This window comes from Myxocyprinus asiaticus, chromosome 19, assembly GCF_019703515.2.
Source record: "Myxocyprinus asiaticus isolate MX2 ecotype Aquarium Trade chromosome 19, UBuf_Myxa_2, whole genome shotgun sequence".
Classification (NCBI taxonomy): Eukaryota; Metazoa; Chordata; class Actinopteri; order Cypriniformes; family Catostomidae; genus Myxocyprinus; species Myxocyprinus asiaticus.
The window spans coordinates 23,792,469-23,807,905 of record NC_059362.1 but is presented as its reverse complement, the minus strand read 5'-3'; the positions used below and the strand labels follow the sequence as shown (position 1 = coordinate 23,807,905).

The 15,437-nt window shown below is 38.0% G+C and overlaps 1 protein-coding gene across 2 annotated transcripts in view; it reads right to left on the bottom strand.

Moving 5' to 3' along the window:
* Positions 1–14,660, bottom strand: part of LOC127410307 (serine/threonine-protein kinase Nek1-like) — a 50,431-nt gene extending 35,771 nt beyond the window's left edge. The window contains exons 1-16 of one of the 2 annotated variants that reach the window (XM_051645502.1): positions 14,619–14,660; positions 13,473–13,615; positions 12,380–12,476; positions 10,937–11,034; positions 10,614–10,697; positions 10,432–10,499; positions 10,262–10,348; positions 9,664–9,718; positions 8,404–8,604; positions 8,189–8,261; positions 6,939–7,093; positions 6,657–6,722; positions 3,830–3,889; positions 3,403–3,450; positions 3,224–3,304; positions 2,849–3,090 (exon numbers count right to left, since the gene is read on the bottom strand). In XM_051645502.1, coding sequence (XP_051501462.1) covers positions 2,849–3,090; positions 3,224–3,304; positions 3,403–3,450; positions 3,830–3,889; positions 6,657–6,722; positions 6,939–7,093; positions 8,189–8,261; positions 8,404–8,604; positions 9,664–9,718; positions 10,262–10,348; positions 10,432–10,499; positions 10,614–10,697; positions 10,937–11,034; positions 12,380–12,476; positions 13,473–13,589 — 1,532 coding nt within the window. In that variant the 5' untranslated portion in view covers positions 13,590–13,615; positions 14,619–14,660. The remainder of the gene's footprint in view (positions 1–2,848; positions 3,091–3,223; positions 3,305–3,402; positions 3,451–3,829; positions 3,890–6,656; positions 6,723–6,938; positions 7,094–8,188; positions 8,262–8,403; positions 8,605–9,663; positions 9,719–10,261; positions 10,349–10,431; positions 10,500–10,613; positions 10,698–10,936; positions 11,035–12,379; positions 12,477–13,472; positions 13,616–14,618) is intronic. The other variant, XM_051645503.1, reaches the window with a different exon arrangement.
* Positions 14,661–15,437: the final 777 nt, after the last annotated feature.

Here is a 15,437-nt window from a genome sequence, read left to right as displayed (position 1 = left end):
GACTAACATACCGGTTGATGAAAATTTCAAAAATTGCTAAAATGATTTCTGATAGTCGTGGAAGCATGAAACAAATCAGTTACGATTTGCACCGTATGCCATCATTTTCTAACATGTTTTTTAAGTATGTTTATGAATTTATAGCTTTCATGAGGTTAAATTATAGCTGTATAATTTCTAGTTATAGAGCTGTTCAGGGTTTTTCAACTTAAGAGTAAAATTACTAAATGACACACTTTCATACCTCAAACAAGAGTTTTGAAGCCACAATGTTTTTTTTGTTTTTTTTTTAGATTTTCCCCCTTTTTCTCCCAATTTGGAATGCCCAATTCCCAATGTGCTTTTAAGTCCTCGTGATCGCGCAGTGATTCGCCTCAGTCCGGGTGGCAGAGGACGAATCCCAGTTGCCTCCGCGTCCGAGATCGTCAACCTGCGCATCTTATCACGTGGCTTGTTGAGCGTGTTGCCACGGAGGCTTCACGCTATTCACCGCGGCAACCACGCTCAACTCACCATGCACCCCACCTAGAAGGAACCACATTATAGCGATCACGAGGAGGTTACCCCATGTGACTCTTCCCTCCCTAGCAACCGGGCCAATTTGGTTGCTTAGGAGACCTGGCTGCAGTCACTCAGCACGCCCTTGGATTCGAACTAGCGAACTCCAGGGGTGGTAGCCAGCGTCTTTACCACTGAGCTACCCAGGCCCCCGAAGCCGCAATGTTTTTAAAAAAAAAAGTACGCAATACAATAAGACTTCAAAATTCACATTTGAGGTATGACTGTGTGTAATTTATGTTGTAGAGCAAAACATCCATGTATTGTCAATTTTTTTGTTGTTGTTGTAATTTAAATTTTTTATTGATTCCTACATTAAATAAATGTAACAGGGTTGAAATGGGAAAGGAGGCAGCAGGAACCAGCTGAACAGTCAAAGTAATATTTTAATAGGAACTTAAACAATAAGACACAAAAAACATAAACGCACACATGGCAGCTGTATGTGGCTCTCTCTCTCCTGAACTGCCGCATTCCTCTACACTTATCCCTCTCCTCAGCTGATTAGCCCGACTGGGGGCCGGGCGTGTGTAGTCAACCCCCGAACTTCCCCCAGAACAAAAAAAAAAAAAAAAAAAAAAAAAACAGAAAAGAGAAAAACGTACACGGCGCCAACCGGCGTCCATCCTTCTAAACTCAAACAGTCCATGTATGCCTATGAGAGTCCCTACGAAAACTTTGCCGTTGGATTGCTCAAGTCCAGTGCTTCTATACAAATTTTGTGAGACAGAATTACACAACAGAAAATTATCTATAAAACAAACTCCAGCCAATAGGCGGAATAAGCACAAAGAATGTGTAGATTCACCCACATAACTGTCCTGAAGGTGTGTTCCTCCACAAAACAAGCTTCAGCCACTAGGCAGAACCAACACAAAAAGAAACACACAAGGTGCTCAGTTTCTTTGGACAGTCAAGTGAATCTTCAGTGAGTCAGGCCCACTTGGCTGTTACATGAATGGAACAAATGCCCTAATCACTCCAATGTTTGCAAGAAATATTCCACAAAACAAACTCCATCCAATCGGAGGCATAAACACAAAGAACGTGCAGATTCATCCACAAACTGTCCCGAAGGAGTGTTATTCCACAAAACAAACTCCAGCTGCTAGGCGGAACCAGCACAAAAAGAAACAAAAAGGTGCTCAGTTCCCTCGGATAGTCAAGTGAATGTTCAGTGAGTCAGGCCCACTCGAGAGAATCGAGAGAACCACACAATGACTTACTCATTCCATTGACTTTATAAAGGACATCGCTTGCTGTGGGCATGTACATTTTTTGTGGCCATCCTTAGTATCTATTCTCAATTTGGCTGGGAACATCAGTGCAAAAGTGACCTTCCACTGATGTAAGAGTTTCTTGCATTCCTTGAATCGATCACGTTTCTCTCGTCGAATTCGCAAAGTCTGGGAACAAGAAAATGCTGTGGTTCTTCCAAGAAAGCCTTCCTTTACTACTCGCCACGTATAACACAAGATCTTTATCGGATTATCTCAGAAACTCAGTGAATTTCGTCTCCATGGCAGTGATCGATCGATGTATTACAGCAAGATCCTCCAAGTCAGCAACGACCTTCGTCAGCATTGCCGACATGTTCGACAGTTGACGCTGAATCTCTTTCACCTCACTGGCAAAATTGAGTCCCGGGCTTGCGGCCTGCTGCTCAGGGGCTTCAGTTTGAGCATGCAAGTGTCTTTTAATGTCTCCAGAGCCCAAGAATTTTGAATTCTTTGACATATTGTCTTCATAGAACAGTTATGGAACAGGGAGTATCGAATCTCACCAGTTTATGTCACAAAAAGTATTAAAACTAGCAAAGTGCGCACAGCTTGTTGTTCACACGTCCGAACCTCGCATGGTGCCACGTGACTCAATCCATCCTATGTATCCTCAATTAATGTTTACCACAGACCTTGTTTTACACATAAGTTGAAAAACCCCATTATAAAAACCAATAAAAAAATCTCAAGGGAACCAGTGGTGAATTATACTTCCGGATTCGCCTACAAATTGAGGTCACGGCTGAACAGCTTGCTATTTGTAGCAAGAAAACAATGTATAATATATATATATATATATATATATATATATATATATATATATATATATATTTTTTTTTTTTTTAATATTTCTTTCCTAAACATATTTTATATGTTGCTAAAAAATAAAAGTATAATTTTTGCGGTGAAGCCAGTGAAAATGTTGGTAAAGCAAGTGAAAATCTGAACAACTGGCCTGACTGGGCCACCTGAAAAAATCCTTCTCCCATTCATCTTATTCCTTATCTCACCCGCTATTGTCTCCTGAAGACTTGGCTCCTTCTACTGCACCATCTTTAGGTGTAGGTTTGGATGGTTTATCAGCTGCAGGGAGGACATGGTCATAATGAGCTCTGCTTGGAGCTAGAGCAGGAGTAAAGGCAGGAATAGGGGTGGGACCAGGGAGATAAGGTGTGGCATGAGTTGGTCCAGGGAGAGGGGTGGGAGCTATTCCAGGGGAATGTGCAGCTCCAATGCCACCAGCCCCATAAAACTGTAGGGAGAGGGAAAGAAGCATAGAAAGAGGAATAGTAAGAATGACAGAGATATTATAAACTTTTTATCAACTGATCTGTAAAGTGTTCTTGAAATATCCATCAATAAAGCAACAAGAAGGAGCCTTGTACCTTGCGCTCAGGACTGCTGCCTCCACTAGAACTAAGAACATGTCTCCAGCCCTGCTCCCGAGCCCGATTGATTCGGTTCAGCTAAGGTGAAACAGGTCAAAGTTTAGGGTTTTCATAGAAACCAATAAAACTAAAAGATTTCAATTCTGATTTCATATGTTTAGAATTGATTTGTTCACCTTTTCCCTCTCAAATCTCTTCATCTGTGCAGCCTTCAGTAACAGCATCTACAGAGAGAAACACAATTACTGCAGATCATTAAATCAATAAATAAGCTTTCAGAGAGACATTTAAATGTCTTTCTACTCAAGAGATGCATTACTCCATAATTATCCATTACTCTAATGAAACCAGTGAGGCCATCTGTTGAACTTGATACAAAATGTTGTAAGAAATTGCCATTCATTCAATCAGAAATGCTACCACCCAAGACTCAGAAATCAAGAAAGCCCTCAAAGCTAAAGAACCAATATGATTTTAAATAAGAAAGTCCTGTTAAACTTTGTTTATAAAGAGCTTAAGTAAAAATGATTTAAAACCAAATGACAATATGTATTTAACGAATAGTTAAGAAACACACATGCCAAGATTATTTCTTGAGCTTACCTGTTCTCTTTGTTTCCTTTCCCTCTCCATCATCTCCATCCGTTTCTTCCTCACTCCTTCCTAAAACAGAACATTACCATGCTTTAGTCCTCGCTCAAATACAACAAACAATAAGTATTGCAACAGATGTATGAATCATTTTAAATTAAGACCATAGCGATAATATTTGAGTAAATATTTGATTGTAAAACTCCATGTGGCAGAAAAGAGACAAGCATATTGAAATGTCCATTTATATAATCAGTAGATTTGAACACAATGAACATGAAGTAAAAAAAATATATATATATTCCTAAATCAGACCAGTTATACTGTATGACAGCTGTATAGAACATCTTGAAGCTCGGAATTTGTTATCACAAGTTATGAACACTGAGTTGGTGATAGGGATAGTAATGAAAGGGATGAAAAAGAAACAGAAATTGAGATTTAGGATTTAATTGAGATTCCACCATTAGACTGATGGCAGAGTGAAGGACTGGTGGAGAGAAGCAGGACATCAACAAAGAGGAGAGGAAAGAGAAAAAATGTTTTGCTTCTACTGAAGAGAAAAACAATGACAGAACAGGTGTGTGTTGTTCAGAATATTAGAACAGTGAAAATTAGATTAGATACTAACACGGGGGGAAAGAACTAAACCTAAATTTATCTAACCCTTATCATTTATTTAGTACAAATTAAATCAATAATGGGTCAATGACGTGACACTCATATTTTTGTCCAGATCTATTAAATTCTTCAAAAATACATTACAAATACAATTCACACAAAACAATTACACGAATACACCACTTCTATGATGAACGTCAATTAGAGTTAGAGTTCATAGTCATTTTGATATTTTCTGTGGCAAAAAGTAATGTGGGGTAACCCTCCAGAGACCGTTTATTAAAAAGCTGAAATTCTTGAAAAATTTAATGTTGGCATTAGTGCAGAATAATATTTTAACAATTTTTATCATTTCTTTTAAAAATAAGTAGTGAAACAATTTTATTTAAAAATATGATTAATATTTGAAAAACTTTTGACAATCAAATCAAAGTTACGTGATGTAACCAACATGTTGTAGTCATCAACAAGAGAGGACCCCTTTAGACCATCAGGACTGTTTGTAAAGTCATTATTAAAAATCAACACTTTGACATTCTTATGAAAAGGCACATTTTGTTCAGGTGATGTGGTGTAACCTTGAGAAAAACTTTTAATATTCTTGACTCAAAAATTCATGATATTTGTAAAATATATTTTTTGAAATACATTTTTGAAATGAATAATTATGTTGTGTACACTCACAGTTGTGTACACACAGTATTCAAGGTGCAAGGAAAGTATTTGAATACCTTTTACATGATGGTTACACCACTTAACATTTTGAAAAGTCATTCACTAATTTTTTTTGTAGAAAATGCTATAAATGTTTTTTTTAAAAATTGTGAAACCAAATTTCAAATTAAATCAATATCAAAGATAAAATTTCTACGAACTTGACAAGTGTTTTAAACAAGATTTTCTTTGACTGAAAATCAAATTTCTCCCCAATTTGGAATGCCCAATTCCCAATGCGCTCTAAGTCCTCGTGGTGGTGTATTGACTCGCCTCATTCTGGGTGGCGGAGGACGAATCTCAGTTGCCTCCGCATCTGAGACCGCCAATCCGTGCATCTTATCACGTGGCTTGTTGAGCGCGTTACCGCGGAAACACAGGGTGTGGATGCTTCACGCTATTCTCTGCGGCACCCACGCACAACTCACCACGCGCCCCACCGAAAGCGAGAACCACATTATAGCGACCACTAGGAGGTTACCCCATGTGACTTTACCCACCCTAGCAACCGGGCCAATTTGGTTGCTTAGGAGACCTGTCTGGAGTCACTCTGCACACCCTGGATTTGAACTTGCGACTCCAGGGGTGGTAGTCAGCATTTTTACTTGCTGAGCTAACCAGGCCCCCCCTTAAACTAGATTTTTAAAAGATTTCTCATTTTTATCACCTCAGACAACCTTATCACAGACTCTAATAACAGTCATTTAGCTGACAAATGTATCTAATTGTTTTGCTCACAGGTACAATGCTAAAAGTTGATGGATTGTCCTTGGCAGAGATTGAACCTACAACCTTAAGCCCAAATATACTTCAGTATTGACGCGAACGCTTAATGTCTCTGTACAATCGAACACTAGCCTTTCAAAGTATACTTCATTTGACTGCGCATGTACAAAGTCAGTTAATAAAGATGTCTTTATATTCCCTCAGACTCGAGTTATACAAATGCTGGTATCTCCAGACCTCCTAACACACACTCTTGACGTGCACATCCACTGTTGTTGTTGTATCCACTTTCGTCACCTGATATTAAACAGCGATTACATCTTTTAGTGCATTTTCGTAACAGCAAATGCTAAACAGTGAGTGTTGCCACCTTGCTGACCCACTAATTAGTGCAAATAATTTCAGGAACATGCGCGTTCTAGAAAAATCGGGCTATATGCATTCAGTGCTCGAGCACTCTGCCGATGACAAAATTTTTGACACGCGTCCTGTACGCAGACGCCTAGCGTTCTGATTGAAGAATACTTCGGGCTTTATGATTACCATCTCAGATCTTTAACCACTAGGCTATACCACCCCATTATTTATCAAAACCTGTACTAAATGAGACATACAGGGTAAAATTATCTGAGGATTTACTGAGATAGGGCTTAGAATGAACTAATGGAGGTCAGAAAGGATTTGTGCTGTGGTAAGTGGGTTGAGAGGAGTAGGGCTGGGTGTTTAGGATGGTGGGGGGGGTGGGGGGGGTGTAGATAGAGGGCACTCTCTGAGGTACCTCATGCTTTCTCCTCTCCTCCTCCACTCGACTCAGTCTCCTCTGAGCAGCTGCGGGAGGGGGGGCCTGGACAACACATGACATCGGAGGCGAGGATCAGAGGTCTCTCGCTCTCATACATAGTACATACATAGTATTGCTTTCCTTGCTCAGAAAACCTCGCCCTCAATGCCCCTACGAATATTCAGGCTCAGTGGTAATGCAAGGGCAAAACATGAGGATGGATTAGCCAGTGGAATTCATGGTGCTCCTTTTTTTCCCCATCAGGCCCATGGCTCTCACCTGCTTGAGTTTGAATGGTTTCTTTGCAGCATCCGGGACCTTCCTGATAGCTTCTGATGGTCTTCGGACTGTTAAAGGCACTCCATATTTGGCAGCTGGCTTGGTGATTTTCTGAGCTGGGAAGACAAGGATGGGGCCAGGGGCGGGGCATTTGGCTGGAGAGTGAAAAGATAGGAGCATTTACATAAAGCGATTACATAAAGTATTTCATTTTCTTTCATTTTCAATAAGATGACAACGCTGAGTTGTAAGTGTGTCTGGCGATACGAAATCAGTGAAATGTGATTTGTTTCTGCTCAAACGCAAGGGGCATAATAAAAAAATCATGTGTCTCAGGAATTGTCTGCACTCCAAGAGAGTTTTATTAATTTATTGATAATCATTTATCTTGTTCATGATTTTATGGATTGAGTACTGAATGCTGCATTTTATATACATTTGTAAAGCATCACCCCCCCAGCAGCAAAGAAACTGATTCCTTGTCAAATTAAAATGACATCTTATTTTTTACCAGCATTACATGGCATTTATGACCATATTTTCAAAAGCTATCCACCAATAACGTTAACGCATTCAGCAATATTAACAGAACCCTTCTACATAGGGGAGCCTACAAGCTTAGCATAAAATAGCATAACATGGCGGTTCCATAGAAATTCTATGGGCGGTATACTGGCGAGGAGACAAGAGGCTGTTTGTTTTTAATGGATGTCTATGGAGAAGATGCTTCATTATGCTGAATAAACTACTTTTGGCAGGAAACAGCACATTATATAATGAATTGACTGCCTGCTAATCTACAATATGTTTTACACTAAACAATCCTTTTGGAATGTACAATGCGTTTTTACTACTATAAAATTGCTGTTTTATAAGAGTAGACACGGACAATTTTGCAACAGGTAGGTGTCAGATTACAGCTCTCCCCATTCATTTGTACTGTATCCGCAAAAGGTGACTTACTGTCGTAACACGCTAGTTGACCATTACACTCTCTTCAATGTTAAAAATGCGGAGGTTGTTTTCTCTGTATAGAAGATATAGTGACCAACAGAACTGCGACTTTGCTACCTCGAGTGATAAAATCATTGTATGTGTAAACAGGGCATAAGAGAACTTTGGTATTTGACTGACAGGAGATCAAGAGAACCATTTAACAAAATACTCTATGTTCATCACAATGAGTCCATACTGCACACTGAATAAGCCAGTGTAAACTGATGCATTGCGGAGTGAGAGAACGTGCTTACCTGGTGCTCCCTGGGCCACACTTATTTTAGGCTGATTAAGGTGAAGTGAGCGGCTGAATTCCTGAGCAATAAGCTGCAACACACAAGAGGACATACTTAAAACATACTGGAGTGGGTCTGGAATTAGACCTTACAGTTATAGAACAATTGAGTCACCAGGGACAGATTGTTGATATGATTAATCAAACTGCTAATTGAGTTTGTGTGTGTCTCACCTGAGGGCTGAGAAACTTGTGAATCCTGCGAGCAAGAAAAGGCTTGTCCAAAATGGCAGAGACGGACGGTCTCTCCCGGGGGTTGCGCTTGAACAGCTGGGCCAGGAGAGAGCGCAGGTCTTGTGAGTAATGCACTGAAACAGGCGGGTACGAACCACAAATGATCTTCAACACCAGGTTCTTCATGTTTCCTGCCTCAAACTGAGCAAGAAAGACATAACTGATCATGATCATCTCATCTAACAAAGAGCATATTCACTCAAGTCATATATAACAGAACTTTAAATGAAAATGTAATTTTATTGCGTGCAATTAAATTTACATTTGTAAAATGTACGTTTCCTTAATCTAGTTGCTTTGGAACTACATGAATAATTTTCGGTGGCCATAAACGGATGTACGGAAATGCAGATCAGGACAGACATTGGAATAGACATTAATGCAAGCGTTTTTTATAGTTGAACATCATACGTCCATGTAGTTTTTTTATTATAGTTCTCTACTAAACTGAAATATGGTTAATTCTTTTATTTCTTGTTGTATGCCAGAAAGAAAAAAATAATTATCAATAGTCAATGTTTGGCTTCGTTAAAAATGTATGGTAAAAAATTTGTTAAAATGTGCATTGGTATTATGTTGTAATATAATGTAGTAATATTTTTAATGCTGTGTTAAAGTAGTGTGAATTTACAAACAAAATATAGGCAGTGCATGTGGTATGGTGAGTTGCGTGGCAACCCGAGTTCGAATCTTGGTCCTTTTACTTTTTATTGCATCTAGTAGGCATAACAAAATTAAATTACTAAAGACTATAACAAATAAATTCAAACTTTTGTTGTTGTTGTTGTTGAAATTGCTTACTTTAAATTACATAGAAAATCTTTCCACAATTTAAATAATTTTTTTTTTTTGAGTGTAGAAAGACGACTTTCAAAAGAATCGACAGTAGGTTTTATTTCTTTGCAGCTAGAAAATGTCTCCACAGAGCTAATCATCTCAACTTTAAAGCCGGTGAAATTTCACTCAACCCTCGACTGTCAGACTGTAAAATATTAGTCTCCTCAGAATATTTATGGTGTAAATAATGAAAGAAGGAAAGGGAGAGAGGGAGGGGAAGAGAAAGAGGAGTCCTACATACAGTGAGAGATTAAAAAGACAATAAAGGGCTGGTTCTGTTTTATCATTCACATAAAAAAGCACACTTATGCAAAAACCTCTCTTATACACAGAAAAACATTACTGAGAGCCTGAGGTACTTACAGCATGCTTAAGCGTGCACATTTCATATAGGACACATCCCAGGGCCCAGATATCACTAGGGTGAGACACGACAGAACGAGGGAGAAAGAAATCGAAAGAGAAGGCAAAAAATATAATTAGACAGAGAGGGAGAAAGTGGGACAAATGGGTAAATTGTGGAGTAGAGCATATGTGCATAACACACACACACATGCAAATGCACACACTCCAACATAAAACATATAAAACCATCTAGAATACCATCAAACAACCTTAAACTTCAAACAAACTCATCTAAAATGCATAAAAACTGAGCTAATAATTCACATTTATAACACATGTAACTAATACAGCCTGTGTTCATCAGTAGTGGCTAAGAATATTCAGACTGATAAAGTTACATACAGGGCAGGAAAAAAGAACTCGAAGGGGATCAATATGTTCAGTAGCTGCTGATATCAGACACACTACAATACACCTGTATAAACTAGCTTCACCTCTCTGATGATTCTGCAAACTGTAACAGAGTGTTCTGCATGACTGCATCTACTGTACTGCTACAAATCCAAGACACGACATGCATTCATAAAACACATACAGTACAGAGAAATTACTTTACCTCTTGTTGTTGTACGGTTTATTTTCACATATCTCTGGTGACAAGTAGTAAGGTGTGCCGATACAGGTCCTTGCCAACTCCACAGTGCTATACAAATAACCACACTGTCCATGACTGCACTTTTTTATTAAATCAATTTGAAATGGTGAGTGAATATTACAGCGCCTTGCCTGTTCAAAACCCTTGCGATTCCAAAGTCCCCTAGTTGTACGGTACCATCTTTGGTCAGAAAAATATTCTTGATAGAAACAAAAGCAGAAACCATGCATTAGGCATATAACAGAATCTAAGGATACTGTGCATTAGGCATCATTCCAATACCGGTGTTTGTTTGTAAGAGAAAGAACAGTACCTGTGATTTGATGTCCCTGTGTAGGATTTTGCGATCATGTACGTGTTTAAGAGCCAGGCAGATCTGCACAAGCCAGTCGAGAATCTTCCAGAAAACAACAGACAAGGAGTCAATTCCTCAGACAACAACATTTTAGATGATTCTTGGTGATTTAAATCTTACCATCATAATAGTGAACAAAATTCAGTAACAGTTGTGCCGTGTCCGCACACTAACTACTTTACATTTAGATCTTTATATACCATATTTCCGTTTTGTTATTTATATATTTCCAGTGTTTGGGTGCTGAACTTGACTTGAGATCTTTATATTGATCCTCTCACCTGTTCCTCATGGAAAAGAGACCCTTTCTGATTATTGATCTTCTTGAACAGGTCTCCTCCCTCACAATAGTCCATTACTATGTACAAACAACCACTCTCTGCAGAAAGAGAGAGGAAAAAATGACTGCTCTTTAATGACAAATTAACAGTCAACAGTTCAGTTCACAGCTTAAGTGGCTCCTTGACATTTAAACCTTAAGTGTGCATTTTTTATGTTAAAGTACTGTATCCTTTCCCAGTTTAATATGCAAAGAAAATCAGTAAACATTCAGAAGTTGATTTCCACAAAAAATGTAAACACTGTTTATCACTTGACGCTATCAAGACATTGCTGTCTGTTTGACTATCCCGACAACAATGGCTAGTACTCCTCTACAGTTAATTTCATTAACATACTGTATACAGTTGAGAGCATAAGTTTTGCATGCCCCTTGCAGAATGTGCAAGATGAAAATCAATAATAAAAAAAAAAGAGGGATCATAAAATGTGCATTTGGTTTTTGTTTAGTACTGTCCTGATGAAGCTATTTGACAAAACCGATATTTAGATAAATAATAACTAAATGTACCCAAACGATCCTATTCAAAAGTTTAAATCCCCTTGGTTCTTAATGTTGTGTGTTGCTTCCTCGATGATCAATGACTGCTTGTGTCTTTTGTGAAAGTTGTGCATGAGTCCCTGCTTTGTCCCGAGAAGTGAAGCTGCCAACTGTTCTTAAAGGAATATTCCGGGTTCAATACAAGTTAAGCTCAATCGACAGCATTTGTGGCATAATGTTGATTACCACAAAAATTTATTTCAACATATCTGTATTTTCTTCTTCTTCAAAAAAAAAAAAAAAAAAAAAGCAAAAACCGAGGTTACAGTGAGGCACTTATAATGCAAATGAATGTGGCCAATTTTTGGAGGACAGAAATGTGAAGCTTATAATTTTATAAAAGCAATTACATAAATTTTTCTGTTAAAACTCAGGTATTATTTGAACTATAAAGATGTTTAAATCGTAATTTTTACAGACATTTTAGGGTTTGTCAACGTTAAAGGGATGTATAAACTTATGAGACAACGGGGTGAAAACTTTTGCACTTAACTGTATACCCAAGTTCTATATCACTATCTACCCAGCAATTTGGATGTCAGAAACACTGCATGAATTTATGAAGAGGAACTGTCATTAGCTCAATGACATCATCTCCACAATTTAATTCAAGAGCCCAGACCTCCACCAGATCATGCAAATGTCATCTGGCTATCAATCAGAGACCTCCCCTTAGCAACAGACAAGCAGTCTAGTTTGTGCCAGAACTAATGTTCTCAGATTAATCAAGATTTGTCAGCTAAACATTGATCACTCTTAAACATGCATTTGTCATGCCAGAGCTGTGAAGCGAAGTGTCACATTTTTATATCACTTATGCATATTTCAAATGAGATGTGTTTACCTTCAAAGGATTCCTTGTACTGGACAATGTTAGGATGGCTCATGTTGGCCAGAACTGCCACTTCTTTACGTGACTCTTGTCTTTCTTTGTTGGACATCTGATGACAAAACGAACAGTGTATGTAAAGGGAAGATCATGTTTTGACTGTCCATCCAGTTTAGCAAATCTTTGAATTTGCCTATTTTATGGCTGGGTAAAAATATAGATTTTTTTTACGGTGCATCACGATCTTTGTTTGAACGATCTCGATATCGATTCGTAAATTCCAAGATCGATCTTTCAGTTTATGTGGCAGCCCTCTATAATGCAAGTAAATCACTCACATGTGCAACCAAATCTCATGCTATGCAACTAAAAATAACTATGATTTCACTCACCAGTGATTGAGTAGTATAGTGGAGAAGTTATTAGCACAGAGGTACTTTCACTGCGTATTTAGAGTAAATGTTTGGTTTAACTCAGTTTGTGTCCAAAGATGAGATCCACTGATCCATATGCCATTGAATAATGTCTCTTTTAATACCCTTTCTGTTTTTTACAGTCAGTTGTTGAATAAAAACTTCTCCCATTATAAGCGTTTTCTTGCCTGATGCCGTTAGTCTTCAAGAGACAGTACAGATTAAGCACGTTGTTCTTCATATCAATATAAATACTTGTTAAAAGTACAAATTATTCAAGTACAGTAAAGAATAATAATGTAACAGAAATATATATGCAACATAATATATGCAATTTATGGATGGAATAGACTGAATTTGAACATTTTTCAAAAGCTAAAATGTGACCAATTTGATGAAAAACTAATGATAAAATGTAATTTGTAAAAATTTTATTTTTGAATTTGTACCTAGAAGGGTTGCCAAGAAGGTTCCTTTATAATTAAGTGCATTAGCTGAGAGAAAATGTATTTTATATGTAAGCAAAATGGACATTGTAACAGAAATGTACCCATATGAATCGATATCGAATCGAGACTGGAATCTAATCGAGAGCTTGTGAAACGGATCAGGAAATGTGTATCAATACCCAACCCTAGCCTATTATCATATCACACAGTCATGTGATGTTTAAGAGTAGGACGTCATTGGCTCACCCTGGAAATGCCAATCTCCTTGATAACATATTGTCGTCCATCTGCCCTTGACTTGACCAGGATGGCTTTCCCAAAGGATCCCTCCCCAATTTTCTTCAACCTCTCATATTTATCCATGTCTGTGCAGTAGAAGACTTCTCATGCTGAGAACAAAACACAAAAAAATGAAAGCATCAGTGAAATAATACATTCAAAGGAGCATTCAAAGGTAAAATCATACAAAACAAAACAAGCAAAAAAACTATACTAATGATAGCTTCCTTTGTCTGATAACACTGGAGCAAAAGAGAGACATATGTCTCTTATGTTTCTATATCACATTCAGCTGCATCTGGGGGGCTTCACAATACCGTCATTCATTCATGGTGCCAGCAGAAATTATTAAACCAACTCAAGCGGAGCACCTCCTGATGAGTGAAAGGTTAATTTTATTTCCATGCAGAATCAAGTTGCATGCTGGGAATCACTACAACAGCCATCTGGCCTAGATACAGCAAAGACAAACATACAATTTTAAACAACCTATGGGATTCAGCTTTCGAGGGTGGAAAACTAAGCCAAATAAAAAGCAAAAGAGGTCCAGACATTGTAACTAGGTTAATAAATTAAATATGACATGTCATGAAGAATTACTCACTCACCACCCTTGAAAGGGGGTGAGAGAGGGGACCAAAGAAGAGATAAGGGAGAGGATCAGACAGAATGAGATGGATCTAACCTTAGAGATTGAAGCACCAAGCAGACCAATCATGTTAGAAACTTCCAAGCTTTCCACTCCATTCAAATAATAGAGCAAAGACATTAAGCAGAGAGACACTACTGGAAATCTGGAGCGACTTTAGACGGTGTGTTTTTGCCCATCTACAGCAGTTATTACTGCGCTTACAAACAAGATATGTTATAAGGATTGACAAAAGACAGCTATACATAACACTGTTGCTTTATTATCACGGGGCCTTGAACAAACAGCTAGTCGCTAGCCAAACTAATGATAAAACACTATACCAACAAGAGTGCTTCGCAAACTGCGAAGAGAAATGAGCATTCGCTTTGACACCCAACAAAATGACACTGAGAGCAACTTTAAAGCAGAGCACTGCCATATATAATAGATCAAACAGACAGAGAAAAATAATCAGTTCTTACCTTTTATTAGCGAACAGGCAACAAGCACTGGCAGCATCAATGAATCTTACATGAATATTTTCGACTGGGCGGTCTCAAGCGGGCAGGCGGGACAAGCTGACTGAGAGAAGCGTTGTGATTGGTCATCGCATACGTTATCTCTGAGGTGATAGGGTAAAACAAATGTCAGTCAAAACTAATTTTTGTCTGTCACTGTTTGGTGCAAATTTTCCCCTAGCAACCGTCGCCGGTTGGTACACGGTCATGGAGTCCACTATCTGCTTTCATGGCCTTAACTAAAGAGCTTAGAAAAGGGCAAGACAAAATGATTAAATTAAATAATTGATTTTCTGGTGCACAGCATTTGTGATCTACAACGCATATCGCATTTGTTAAGAAAAAGATTTAATTATTTATATTTGTTTGTGTTTTCTTTCTCCCACTTTACCCATATTCACCCTATATGTATATATATAGAGAGAGAGAGAGAGAGAGAAAGAGTGAGTGTGTATGTGTTTGTGTGTGTGTGTGTGTGAAAGTAGGCCTATATATATTTTAGCTGCTGTAAGTGAAGTTTTTACAATTTTTTCACAATTTTTATTAGCCTAGCTTTCAGGAAATATTTTATTTATTTTTTATTATTTTATTTTTTGCAGTTCACTTAAATAGTCCTGTGGTGCGACAAATTAATTAATTTCAAATGAAGTTCAAATATTCCATGTAGGCTTTCATTTACATTTCCTTAAAGCTATTTGATTGTACATTAAAGGGATAGTTCACCCAAAAATGAAAATTCTCTAATCCTTTACTCGCCTTCATGCCATCCCAGATGTGTATGTC